General features: G+C 56.3%; 1 protein-coding gene across 5 annotated transcripts in view; it reads right to left on the bottom strand.

The window, feature by feature from the left end:
* Positions 1–8,144, bottom strand: part of NTRK3 (neurotrophic receptor tyrosine kinase 3) — a 283,681-nt gene extending 275,537 nt beyond the window's left edge. For all 5 annotated transcript variants that reach the window (XR_003795813.1, XR_003795812.1, XM_029237146.1 and 2 more), the window contains exon 1: positions 7,896–8,144. Coding sequence is in view for 3 of the 5 variants with exons in the window: in XM_029237146.1 (XP_029092979.1) it covers positions 7,896–8,143 (248 nt within the window). In the remaining 2 variants the exon portion in view is untranslated. The remainder of the gene's footprint in view (positions 1–7,895) is intronic.
* Positions 8,145–13,252: the final 5,108 nt, after the last annotated feature.

The following is a 13,252-nucleotide window of genomic DNA, read 5'->3' as shown; positions in this document are numbered from 1 at the left end:
CGTCAGCCTCAGCTGGCACCTGGTCTCCTGGGGGAGCTGACCTGACCTCAGAAACCAGGATGCTATGGGGTGGTCAACAAGGCCTGGGGAGAGGGCTTGGTTGGGATGAGCCTCATGGGAGGCCTCCCCAAGCCTCCCCATCATTAGAGCCTGGCTTTGACAGTGCTGGCCAGGGCTGCTTGGCCAACACCAGACCCACCACTGTCTCATCTGCCTTCCTCTCCAATCCCAGCCAGGGGAATTCTCAGCTAGGGAACTGGAATGTTATAAAATAAGGGATCCTCCTAGACCTTCATGTCTACTCTTTTATTATTAATTTATCTTGATGGTCATAGATTCGTGAATGTGTATGTATAGCAGTATATATCCACATGCATAAGAATATAGCGAGAGTATAGGCAATGGAGCTTAACATTAAATGTCAGACTCCTCTGATTGGCTTCGTGAAATGAAGCAAGTCACATTCCATCTCTGGACTCATTTTCCCCATCTGTAAAATGGGACGAATAATAGTACTTATCTCCTTGGGTTGGTGTGAGGCCGTAATGGGTTATATTACCTCCAAAGTGCTTGGAACAGTGTCTGGAACATAGTAAGTGCTCAGTAAACGCTAGCTGCCATGAGTTATCATGTATCGACAGCTTTCTCTTTACGCGGCATGACACAGGCCACTGACCCTCAGAGTGCTGCTAAAAGGTAGTTGTTATTATTATCCTCATCTCACAGAGAAGGCAACTGAGGCCCAGAGGAGGGAAGGGGTTTGTCCAAAGCTAGGAAAAGGCCAGGTCTGGAGGAGCTGCTGGGGACAGGTTCCTCTCCCTGCTGGATGATTCTGTCTGGGGACAGAATCCTGAATCTTCCACCACCCAGACGGGGGACACTTACGATGGGACAAGCCAGATAGGGGAACAGGGGCAGAAGTGAAGTTAGAAAGGACAGGCTCCAAACTGGCTGCACCCACAGATCCCTGAGCCCTGTGTGTAAATAGAGCTCAGCAGAGCCCTCGCCAAGAGCAGTTTTAATTGGCATGGGCTGCAGGCTGCGAAGAGCCCTGGGGCTGCCAGCCTTGCATAGTTGCTGCCTCTGGGGACCCCAGATTTGGAATCACTGCCCCAGAGGGAGACACAGTCGTGGGCGAGGCTCTGGCTTTGACAGAGTGCCCAGAAAGGGTGCCACGGCTGAGTAGGAGAAGGCAGTGCTGCCATCTGGGCAGGGATGTCCTCCAGCAGCCCGAGGACCCCTAAGTCCCCGCCTCTCTCTGCGCCTCTCCTGGGACCCTCGCAGGTAAGGTGAGGGAGGAGCTGACTGCAGGGGTCCCTTCCAACTCTGAATTCCGGGGAGCCCTGTCCTCGGAGGTAGTAGGCAGAAATCTGAGGATCCTCATGGGAGTTCCACTGGGCACTGAGAATCTGGAGTCTTCATTCCTGATGGTCTGACATCCAGTCCCTCAAAGAGGAGCTGCCAGCATGCCCGGCCCCCAGGAGTGTTTAGGTTTCCCAAAGTGGAGGCCAGCAAGGCTCAGGGGATGACAGACGACTTGAGCTGAGGGCTCAGTTGCTCATCGATAGATCTGGGGGACCGAGTCCAGCCTCCACTCAGGCCACGCTTAGACCCAACCACCAGGCCACTCAGCTGCCCTCCACAAGGCCCTCATGGATGGGCCGCTCTCATAGCGCTGCCCCTTGGGAGAGAAGGAACTTTCTGGATGAAGATAGTCTGCTTCTCCGTTCCCAACAGCCAGAGGGTATCCAGCTACAGGGTTACCGCCGGGGAGAGAATGGAGTCCAGGACACCAGAGCGGCCACGAAGGGAGCATCAGAGGAGGAGCCTCAAGACCCTTCTGGATCTTTCCTTTTGTGAGACACTCAACCACTGGGATTCAATTTCTGTTCTTTATTTTGTTTGTTTTGTTAATCAGGACAATGGGGCTAATAATCCCTGCTTAGGTACTTCAAGTAGCTGTGGCAAAAAATAAACACAACAGGGACTTCCCTGGTGGCACAGTGGTTAAGAATCCGCCTGCCAACGCAGGGGTCACAGGTTCGAGCCCTGGTCCGGGGAGATCCCACATGCCGCGGAGCAACTAAGCCCGTGTGACACAACTACTGAGCCTGCGCTCTAGAGCCCACGAGCCACAACTACTGAGCCCATGTGCCTAGAGCCCGTGCTCCGCAACAAAGAGAAGCCACCGCAATGAGAAGCCCGCGCACCACAACAAAGAGTAGCCCCCGCTCGCTGCAACTAGAGAAAGCCTGCGCACAGCAATGAAAATCCAACGCAGCCAAAAATTAATTAATTTAAAAAATAATAAACACAATAACTGTAAACTGGAGAGCAGGAAGAAATGAATTTGGGGGGGGAGGGATTCATGGAGGTGAAGGATGTGCTACAAGGGACAAAGGGCAGGACCCAAAGGGCTACTAGGGACTGTCTTTTGAGAACTGGCCTGGCCCTGGGACTAGGGGTGCTTAGGAATCCTGATCCCCTCTGCCACCCAGCCTGCTCCCTCCTCACATGCCCCTGCCCCTACTCCCAATTCATCAACCCCTCCTGGGAACAGAGCCAAGAAGGAGACCCAGGGGCTTCAGGACCACCCCTCCTACTGTCAACCCGGCTCCCTCTCAAGCCCAGGCCCTTCCAGCCACGACAACATTGCGCACCAAGCTTTTTTGCTTATGCATGCTTTAGCAATAAAAATTCATCTCGTAACCCCCAAACACTCCTATTTATTAAATTATATGCTTATACTTCTTCGATTCATATATTAAACATTAAATATTCCCTCTTCTCAACAAGAATAACTTGAAATAGAAGCTCTAACGTTTTCTTCTCACACCCAGCAGAGGCCCCTGCTCTGGCAATGAGCTGAAACTCTGCAGAAGGACATCTCCCTGCCTTGAGCTCACGGAACACGGGGGGGCATGGGGGCGGGCCACGAAGCTGGGTGTCCAGCCTCTAATGGGAGGCTGCAGGCCTCGGCGCATTCTTGCTAGGGGTGGCACTTGGTTTGGACAGTGGACTCCAAACTGGGTGGCCCAGAGTCCTCTAGAGGTGGAAGGGGAAGGAACGAAGGGAAAATGGCCAGCGAGGGAGCACCTGCTGTCTTCCTCTGGGTGGCATCACAAGGGTCAGCACCAAGCCCAGGGATGGTGCCCTTAGAAGTGGCCTAGCAGAACCTCCTTGGGGATGTTCCCTGGGCCCCGGGATGGCATATGTCTGAGCTGGAAAGGACACTGCTCCATGGCCTCAATTCACAGTTGAATTTCCAGGCTCAGAAAGACTACCAGGCTCAGAAAGACTACTACTTTCTACACGGTAGAAAGTCTTCTACCGTGGCTCACAGAGGATAAAGGGTAAATCCAGGTGTGGGACTCATGTGTCTCATCCCTTTCTCTAATCCTACCCTGCCAATGGCCAATTGGAGGCCCCAAAGGGAGGCTGGAGATGGTGTCTGTGATCCCAGTACAGTCCACTGAACGCAGCCCTCTACATGGGGACCCCAGCCCAGGCAGCAGCAGAGATGCCACAATACTGGCAAAGGCCAGCCCAAGGGAGGCCTTTGTCCACCCCTACAGTCAGAGAGAAGGAGTCAGCCACCAGGGACAGGTAAGGCAAGGATGGAGAGCTGCCCAGGGGAGCGGATGTCAGGCCCGTCCCTCTTCACAGCCATTCTTTCCACTTCCGCTCCACAGGAGAGTGGTCAGCCTCTTGCAGGATGCTGGGCTGACTCCCAGGCTGCATGCTCAGCCCTCAGTAGCCAGGCCAAGAACTCTCAGAGCTAGGGCCGGGCTGGGCTGGTTTTACCCAAACCCATCATGTGCTCAGGTCCCCTGGAGCTGCAGAGCTGATGCCCTGGGCTTCGGGCTGTGCCTCGGAAGACTGACCTGGGCTGAGGATTCTGGCTCCAGGGAGGGTCCTCCAGGGAAGGCCTGGATTCCACCCACCAACAGCCTGGCCTCCATACAAAATCTCAGGGCCTCTTCAGTCCAGGGTCCCCAGCTTTTATCCTGGAAGTACCACTTTCCCCAGGGCTATAACCACTTCCCCTTCTAAATCTCACCTCAAAGGCCCCTCACATCTCTACCTCCCTCCCTCAGGCCTAGCCCCAATGTGGGGGGCTCCTGATTGAACCCTATGATGTTCTTGGGGCCTGGTTCACACCCCTGCCTGCAGCCCAGCTCCCACTGGTAATTGTCAAGGCTGGCTCTCCCCTTGACCCTTAGAAAGGCTAAGAATCAGGAAGTCAGTACAGCAGCCAAAGCCCCAAATGATCCCTCACCCAGCCAGGGGAGGGCCTGCAGGGAAGACAGGGGAAATCAAGGGACCAGAGTGCTGTAAACACCAGGGACCCTGTGGTGGCTCGTGTGGAGACCCAGCTGGCAGCTCAGGGTCCCAGCCAAGAGCCCACGGTCTTCACAAGCCCAGGAACACCCAGCCCAGCTATGCCATCTTCTCCCCCTGGATTTTCTTTCTAGCAGTCCAAGGATGCGCTACTCCAACCCAACCCCAGGCAGGCCTGGCCTAGAGAAGCCAGAGGGCCCCCCTCCCAGCCACCACCCTTCTGCCTTTGTGACGTCAGAGCCTGGCTGGGTGCGGCCGCACATGGACCCTTCTAGGTAAGGTTACTGTGTGTCAAGAGTTCCAACGGCAGAGGGATCGGCCTCTTGAACAGAAAGAAGCCAAAAGGGAGAGCACTTTGGGAGGGCGGAGGTGAGACCCACACTTCTGCCCTGAGGCCTTGCAGCGGATTTCCTCCTGATACTGATGGGGCAGCCACCTACCCCATCAAAGGCACCCTCCGATGGGGACACAGGAGCCACCACACATGCCACCCCTGAGAGGAAGGACCACAGGGAATCTCTGGTCCCTCTGAAAACTCAGGGGTGATCAGTTCAGCACCTGAAGGAGAGACCTCAGGAGTCCACAGCCCCGAGAACAGGAGGGTGGCTGGGTGGTGGTCACCCCAGGTTCCCTTAGCTAGGCCCGCTGGAACTCCAGCTTCTGCCCCAGCCTCTTCCTCGGTCCCCAGAGTCTGCCCAAGCTGCACCCCCAGACATACACCAGCATCAAGAGCTTCAGGTTGATGGAAAGCTGTGGGACCCCTTGATCTCCAAATCTCTGATAGCATCAGAAATCTAAAGAACACATTCCTTTTCAGCAAAGCCCGGGCTTGGACTGAAGCCCCACATCCAGGTCCCACTAAAGGAAGCCCCCCCTCCCTACCTGGAGGGCTCCTCTCTGTCCTCAAGCCCCTCCTTCCAGCCCGCGTCCATAGGTAGCCCTGCAGAGTGGGGGACCTGGGTTTTGGGGTCCAACAGACAAAGGCCTAAGCCTGGCTCACTGCTGGGGCTATGTGCCCCCAGGAAAGTTACTTTGTAGCCTGAGCCTCCATCATGAGGTAAGACAGGGATGGTGACACTTGCTTCCCAGGGCAAGCAGGACTCCCGTCCTTCTCTGCTCTGCCTCCACACCAGAAGGCTAGGCCCTTCCCTAGTTCTGTCAATACCAGCCATAGATATAACAGGGCACTGGGGAGAAGATGGGATGAGGAAGGGTCATCCCACCCATGACCTCTGACCCTCCCCCACCTGCCACTCAGCACAGCTCCGGTGGGAATCCAGTTCCCTGGCTCTTAGGTGTTGGGGTGGATTCAAGGAAAGGAGTCCTGACTTCCTGGCAAAGTGTCTGAGTCCTGAAACAAGGATGGAGACACACACAGAGGGACTCCCAATCTACTCCCGGATTATCTGCCCCAGCTGCCCCTCTGGGGTCCTTCAGTGGCAAAGCGGACAAGAAGCCACCCCATCCCCTCCCATCATTACCTTCCCAGCAGCCCCACCTTGGACCCTTTGCCTGGAAAGCTCAACCCAACTCTTCTTTATCAGACTGCTTCCCCTAGCTTTCTTTTCAGAGGGGGGACACCTCTGCATGGCCATAAAGAGCCTACGTGATTGTGACCCTCCCCGCCTCCCACCAGCTTCCTACAGGGACACACACCCTTGGAACAGAGAACAAGCTGGCTGAGGATCACCAGCTCCCAGAGACCCGCACTGGGCACCTGGGGCGCCGTCTCTCCAACCCCTGGCCCACCCAATCCCCTGAAAATCCCTAGGTCCAGCTCCTGAGCTCCTGGACCCACTGCTAGGCTCCCCCCTCCCATCCCACACACACCCCTACCCCCACCCCTCAGTGCACGTCCAAGGCAGAGGTTCCCTGACAATCTCACTCCCACCCTCCTGGCTGCATCCTTGGGGATGCTGGAATGCTGTGGCCTGCAGGTGGGAGAAGCTGCATTGGGTCCATCCTGTTTCTCCTGCCCTCCCCTCCACCCCACCCTTGGCTATTTATCTTGTCACCCCAGGCCAGCCGGGCTGAAGGTGGTGAGGGGGTGAACGGTCGAGCCAAGATATGGGTCAAGCTTGTCTCCTGGGCCAGGAGTCAGGGACACCTCCTGGGCTGCACACTTCCCTCAAACTGTTAGCTGCAAGAACACGAGCAGAGTCTCCATTAAGCCAAGAGGGTTGGTGGCCTTCGGAGAGAGCAGGACTGCAATTCCTCCAGGCTTTACAGCCCCATCGCACTGGGGCCGAGGTGAAGGGAGAGCTGATGCCTGGGAGGGCAGCACCCACGGCAGAATCCAGCCCCTCTTGAGTCTGCCCAAATGCCTGCCTCAGACCCCAGCCAGGACTTCAGTGCCAACCCTTTTCAGCATCCCACCCGCTTCAGGGGTCTCCAAGGGGTGGGGACCTTGAGGGGAGACAGGTGAGAGCTACCCCCTGAACACTCCCAGTGCCATCCACACCCTTCTCTGGATGGCAGGATGGGATGGGGGTCACCTGGCTGAGGTCAGTGGAAGATAATCTGGACAGGCTCTCTCCGCCCATGCTTCTAACCCACATCCCTGCCGAAGAAAAATAACGGGGGTGGGGGGGGGGTAGGGGGAAGAGCAGGCCACCACAGGTCTCACTCAGCCAGGACAGAACCAAGCAAATGCTAGTCAGAGTTCAATTTTCCAAATAAAGGGATCTGCACGATCGTATAAGAAGCCCCATCCCCAAAACACGCAAGCCTTCCCTCCTCCCTTCATCATCCTGACTCGGAATTACTGGAACAGTTATCAAAGCTCAAACAGGAACAGGATCTGTAGGCGCCCAGATGCAGATGAGGGTGGGAAAGGGCGGGGGGTGGGGGGTGTCTCGGAAATGCCCAAAATGGGGTTGGAGAGGGCGGGCGAGAAGGAAAGGGAAGAGGTAGGCGTCCATGACGGCCTCGACATGTCCAAAGTCTCCCTGCGAGCAGCCAACTCCCAACTTGTTTACTTGACAGCGTGTTTTGCTGTTTCCAAAAGGAAACAGTTAAACCTCTGGGCTGGATCGCGAGCAGTCCCTAACTGTCACCTTCCCTCCCGGTTAAGCGCTGCCGCCGCTACCGCTGTCGCTGCCGGCGCCGTTGCCGGGGAATTGAACCTCGTCTACTTTATTTCACTTGAGCGTGGCCAAACTGTTGCTATTTAGTGGGGGGCAAAGAACCCGATTCGCACCCTCGAAACGAGCCGCAGCGCCTGGGGGCGGGGGCGGGAGCCGGGCCCCGCGTGCCCCGGCCGGCTGGGGTCCTCTCGCGGGAGAGGCACACACACGCATCACCAGATCACGCCTCGCCAAGGCCGGAGTCACCTGGAATACGCAGCCCGAGAGCATCTCCCGAGCCAGAGCGAGCCTGACGCGCGCCCGGCGGGCGGCGGGCGGCGGGCGGCGGGCGGCGGGCAGCGGGCAGCGGCGAGCTGGGGCGGGCGGAGGGCCAGCGAGCCTGACGCGCGCCCTGCGGGTCGGCGGGCGGGCGAGAGGGAGACGCGGAGCGAGGGGAGAGGCGGGCTGGGGAGCGGCCGCCTGACTTACATGGAAGTGATATTCCTTGAGATGTCCGTGATGTTGATGCTGGCATTCCCATTGCTGTTCCCTGAATCCTGCCCTTCCAGGAGGGGGAAGAGATTCCCATCGTCCGGCCGCCGGCAATTGATCTCAGTCTTGCTGCAGACACAATTTGCAGGGCAAGCCAGCACGGAACCCACATAGTCCAGCCAGACGCTTCCCAGCAAGAAAATCCGCCAGAAACTACACTTGGCTGGGCAAAGAGAGACATCCATCTCCGATCGCTGCTTCTAAAAAAGAGGAGGAGGAGAGGAGAGGGGGGTGGGGTGGGGGGAGTAGGGAGAGCTGGGGGGGAAGGAAACAAAGACGGCGAGGGAGGGGGGAAGGGGGAGGGGGGCCTCTGCCTTTGAAACGCCGTGCGATCAGATGCAAAATCCTTCAGCGTCTGAAACCATCGCGGCCGCCGCCGCCGCCGCCGCTGGGTGGGAGCCGCGGGGAGCGCCTAGTGGCGCGGTCTGCCTGGCATGGTGGCCGGCTCTGCGCTCGCCGGCTCGCCGGGTCCGGGGGCTCGGGAAGCGAGCCGCGCTCTCCGACTCCGAGACTTTGCAGGGTTGCAACAGACGGTGGGGAGGCAAAAAAAGAAAAAGGAAAAAAAAAAAAACACAAGGAAAAGGAAAATATGGTGCTAAAGTCACCAAGTCCCACCTACTGGGCAGAATTAAAACGGACACACCTGCAAAATACACACACTCACACACACTCACACATCCACACACCCGGCGCCCGGAGGAGGAGGAAGATGCGGTCGGAGCTGCAGCAGCCGCCGCAAATGGCTCGCTGCGCGCCTGCAGAAATGTACAAGTGCTCCGAGCCTTACGAAACGCACGGGTTATCCGAGCGTCTTCCTCGGTTCCCTCCCTCTCTCCCCCACCCTCCTCCCCTCCCTCCTCGCGGCCTCCTCCCCCCGCCACCCGCCCCGGCTGGGAGCGGCAAGAGAGCGGAATCTCCCCCCTCCCTCCCTCTCCCACTCCTCCCCACACCCCTCTCTCTCTCCCCGCCCGCCCTCTCCCCTCCTCCTTCCCCACCCACCCACCTACCCACCCACTCGCCGGCTCGCGGCTCTCGCCCGCACAGTCACCCGCAGCCACGCGGCCGCCCGCCCGCCCGCCCGCCACCTCCAAGCCTAGCGGCCCGGCGCCCGCTTGCCGCAGCCAAGAGGAAAGCAAGACGGAAGGGAAAAAGTTGCAGTTGGGATTGCGAGGGTCTGGACTGGGGAGGGGGACTTGGAGAGCTGGCGGCGCGACGCGGAAAGGCGCTCTCCTTTCCACTTTTTGGCCCTCGCGCTGCCCGGTTTTGCTGCAATCCGGACCGCGAGAGGAAGTGAAATGAACGCGGCCGAGGTGATCGGGGAGCGTTCCCGAGCCTGGGTGGGGGGCACTGGCTTGAAGACGGCGATCAGGGGTGCGGGAGCACACAGGACCCCCAGAGAGGCACCCAGAGCCGGGGACCGGGGCCGCGGACGCCCGGTCCTCGGTCTAAATGACACTCATTCCCGTAATCGAGAGTCCGGGAGCTAGGATCGGCTGGAAAGGGACTGCGGGGCACCGCTGGGTTGGTGCCCCCGCGCCCCTTGCGCCTTCTTGGCGGTGGGTTTTGCGTCCTTGGGCAGACAGGGAGCGAGGAAGGAAGGAACTAGCGCCGAAAGGGCTGCGCTGCAGATCCGAGGTGGCCCCAGGCGAGCTGCGCGTGCGAGAGAAACCGCCGGGGAAATTGAGATGCAAGGGGCAATTTTTGGCAAGCATCAGGCCAGTACCGTCAGAGGCCGGCTTCTCGGGCTCGGCTCTCTCGGGTGCGCTGAGCTGGCTGCCGGGCGAGGGGGCGGGCGGGCTGCTTTCTCCGGATTCGGGGGCGCAGGACCTCCCTCCTTCCCTCCCACACAAGCACCCCTTCCTGGTAGGGGCGCAAAGCAGGTGCAGCCTTCTACGCGAGCTCAGTTTCCGTCGGGAGAGGAGGCGAGTCCCCGCTTTTTGCCTTGGTAGAGATATTTCTTTTTAATAAAACGTCAGAATGCCAAATGTTAGATGTTTGCTGAAAACACGAAAGCATTCGCTGCCGGAAAGGAAAAGAAAGGGTTAGGGAAGTCCGAGAAGGCAGACACACTACCGCATTCACACGCAGAAGAAAGCACAGCTCTCCTCGCCGACTTGGAGGAGGGCAGGCGAGGAAGCGAACACACTGAATTCAACTGCATCCAGCATCTGAAAGGATTCTCCCCCGCCCCCCTGTGGATTCCGATGCAGGTCATGCAACTTGCGGGCAAGATGGGGGAAGGGGTATGCGGGGGGCCACCGGCCCGCCCCGGGCGCAATCACAGACTGGCTGGGCGCCTGCGAGTGGCACTGTCGCTGTGAGTAAACTTGGAAGCAAAAAAAAAAAAAAGAAAGAAAAGAAGGAAGGGAGGGAGGGAGGAAGGAAGGAAGAAAAGAACGTGTCTATAAAAGGCAGTTTTCCCGATTCCCCCTTACATTCCACCTTCCCTTGGCCTCAGTGCAACTTTTACCCCCTGTTGCCAGTGTGACCTTGTTGCCAGACTGGCATTTTGCCCTCCCACCAGCAGGAGGGGACAGAGAATGGAGACCTCCTTAGACTTTCAAACCAGTTCCTGCTGGCCCAAGGCCATCTCTGATAGCCTTAGTCCACCGTAAGTGCCAATCCGTGGTTGGCTCTGGAATATGTTTGAGAATCAGGGAAACTGAGGTGTAGTCAAAGCTGTCACTTGGCCTTTTTCAGGAGGTGGCAGGTGTTAGCAGAGAAACACAGAGAACCTTTCTCAGACCATGTCAGGGGAGACTCCAATAAGCAGGATGAATCTTTTTTAATGGACAGGAGTGAGCAGTAAGGGGCTCTGACCCCTGGCAGGTAGTTACAACCCCTGGCAGGTGTGTGCCCAAGTAAAGACTCCAATACACCATGTGGATTTAGCCCAGCATGAGTTCTCCAGCCTGGAACTAAGATGGTTGTGTCTTAAAGGTGCCCAACACACTTTTTTTGAGAAAGAAATGATTTTTAACACTTCCAGGAGAGAAGTGGAGGCATCTATAAATCAGAACAAATTTAAAAACTTGTAAAACCCCTTTGGAGATGGTACAAATGCAGCTGTGAAGCAAGAGGCCCTGATGGGACGAGAAGTCTCTCATCCTGACAGTAAGATGGGAATTAAGATGGAACGTTATGTTACGTTTACGCTAGAGCTCGGAGTCTGAGCAGGAAGTGGCAACTTACAAGGAGAAAGGCCTTTTTTAAAGTAGATGATGGGCCGCGACACTCGCGAGAGCAGAGTTCTGTTTGGGACCGCGGGCAAATCACTTAAGCCTCTGGGCCTTAGCTTTCATGTCTGTAAAATGACTAGGTTGGTCCACGCTGCCCAAAGCCTGACCCTCTGACCAGCAGCATCCACATCACCTAGAAGCTGGTTAGAAATGCAGCATCCAAGGCCCCACCTCAGACCTACTAAACCAGAATATCCATTTTAACAAGCTCCCCAGGTGATTCATAAGCACACTACAGTTTGAGAAGTACTGAGATCACTCCCATAGTCCCTTCCAGCTTGAATAGTCTCTGATTCTACATGGACCTGGGTGGGAGGGATTGTTGAGAAAAAATGAGGTTTCAGGGATGTAGATTCTCAGAATATTATTCAGGGTGACAAAAAGTGGGTGTTTCAGATGCAAGGACCTTGTCAAAAAACAGACCTGTGCAGTTTCACTTCAAGCACAAGGGAAATATCCTGATGCTTCATTAATTCTTAACCTCTGAGAACAGCCAGATCTGGATGAGGGGGCAGGAGAAAGTGTCATAGACGCCCTCCTCTTGGTCAGTAGGGGTACGGAACATTTGAGGTGTCTTGTCTGCTCGGCAAGAATGTCCCGGTTGACAAGGAAGAATGGCTGTCACATCACCGTGATTCCCAATCTCCAGCCGTCACTGGGTCCTAGAGAGATCGTGACCCAGCTCAGCACCCTGCCAATCAGGGGATAATCCGTCCCATCTCTTACAGCTAGCATCTTAGAAAGGAGGAAACTTCCCAGTGGATCCCATGCTGATCAATAAGAAGCAGGAATCGGCAGAGTTCTTTGAACAGTAAGTAAAGCTTTAGAAACCTTTTACAGCTGAGCAGTCGCCATCTGATACCAGAGGTATGGAGAAGACAGGAACATTACTAAGATTTGGATGTGGTCGCCCACCAGTCAGGCCAGAATGGGGGCTGCCTTCCAGAGCACAGTGATCCAACCTTCCTGACATCTAGAGAAACTGAACACATCTTATTCCAAAGGGCATATACCAGCTGCGTGAGCACCTGCGATTTCTCCTTGACTATTTGTTTATAAGATAACCCCAAAGCCAAATCTTCTGCCACCTCAAAAAGGCAGAAGGGAGTGGAGACTCAGGAGGCATAACAAACGAGATGCTGCCCGGGGAACCATCACCTCCCAGTGCCACCCCTGCTGGCCTGCTGCTCACACGTCTACCTTTCTAACCCAGCCACCTCCCCTTTTCCAATGAACCCACACCTCTGAGTCAGTGGCCACGTTATTGGGATGCAGGCCGGACCCCAGACGTTTCAGATTTACCCGCCGTGCCCTACTCCTAAGATGTCAGCCTAAATCCAAGAACCATGCTGCAGAACTTTCTAGTTTGAACAGAAATAGGACCCACCACCATAACTCTGAGCTGGGAGGGGAACTGCGGTGCTGGGTGGTGACTGGGTGGGGAGGGGGGAGCACAGGGGAAGACAAAGGGAAAACTGAGCCCTGAAGAATTTGCTGTTGCAAAGAGTATCTGGGCTGGCAGGCTTGGACTTGGGTCAAAGAAAGTCCTGTTTTCTGGGTGGCCTTCACTCAAGATGCAAGGGGAAAAGGCACATTTGGAGGCTGAGAAGATGTAATGGTATCCAGAAGGCCCGGAGCCAAGGAGGGAATTTCAACTGTATATGGAGAATGTAAGCCCACCCATGAAGGGAGACAGTCAAGCACCAAGGTGGTCCAAGGAAGCAAGAAAATCCAACCACAGGAGGTCCCAGCTCAGGACCCAGATTTAAGTCCCAAGATTTTAGGCACACACCTGCCAGGGATTGGAACTACCTGCCAGGGGTCAGAGCCCCTTACTGGTCACTCCGGTCCATTAAAAAAGATTCCCTGAAGGATACCTAGCTTCTCCTCTCCTGCCCTGGTTGGAGTGTCTGGAGACATTTAGGGGACCAGTGATGCTACCCAGGTGATTCTCCATTTATTCTACTCACCCAGAATGATAGATTCATAGTCTCTGGGCTGGAAATGACTCCCGCCAACAACCTGCAACACCACTGGATGTAGAAATCCCCTCAA

The sequence above is a fragment of the Monodon monoceros genome, unplaced genomic scaffold (assembly GCF_005190385.1).
Source record: "Monodon monoceros isolate NGI ecotype Baffin Bay Population unplaced genomic scaffold, NGI_Narwhal_1 Super_Scaffold_21, whole genome shotgun sequence".
In the NCBI taxonomy this organism is placed as follows: domain Eukaryota; kingdom Metazoa; phylum Chordata; class Mammalia; order Artiodactyla; family Monodontidae; genus Monodon; species Monodon monoceros.
Note: the sequence above shows the minus strand (reverse complement) of the source record. Positions and strands in the feature narration are given on the sequence as shown.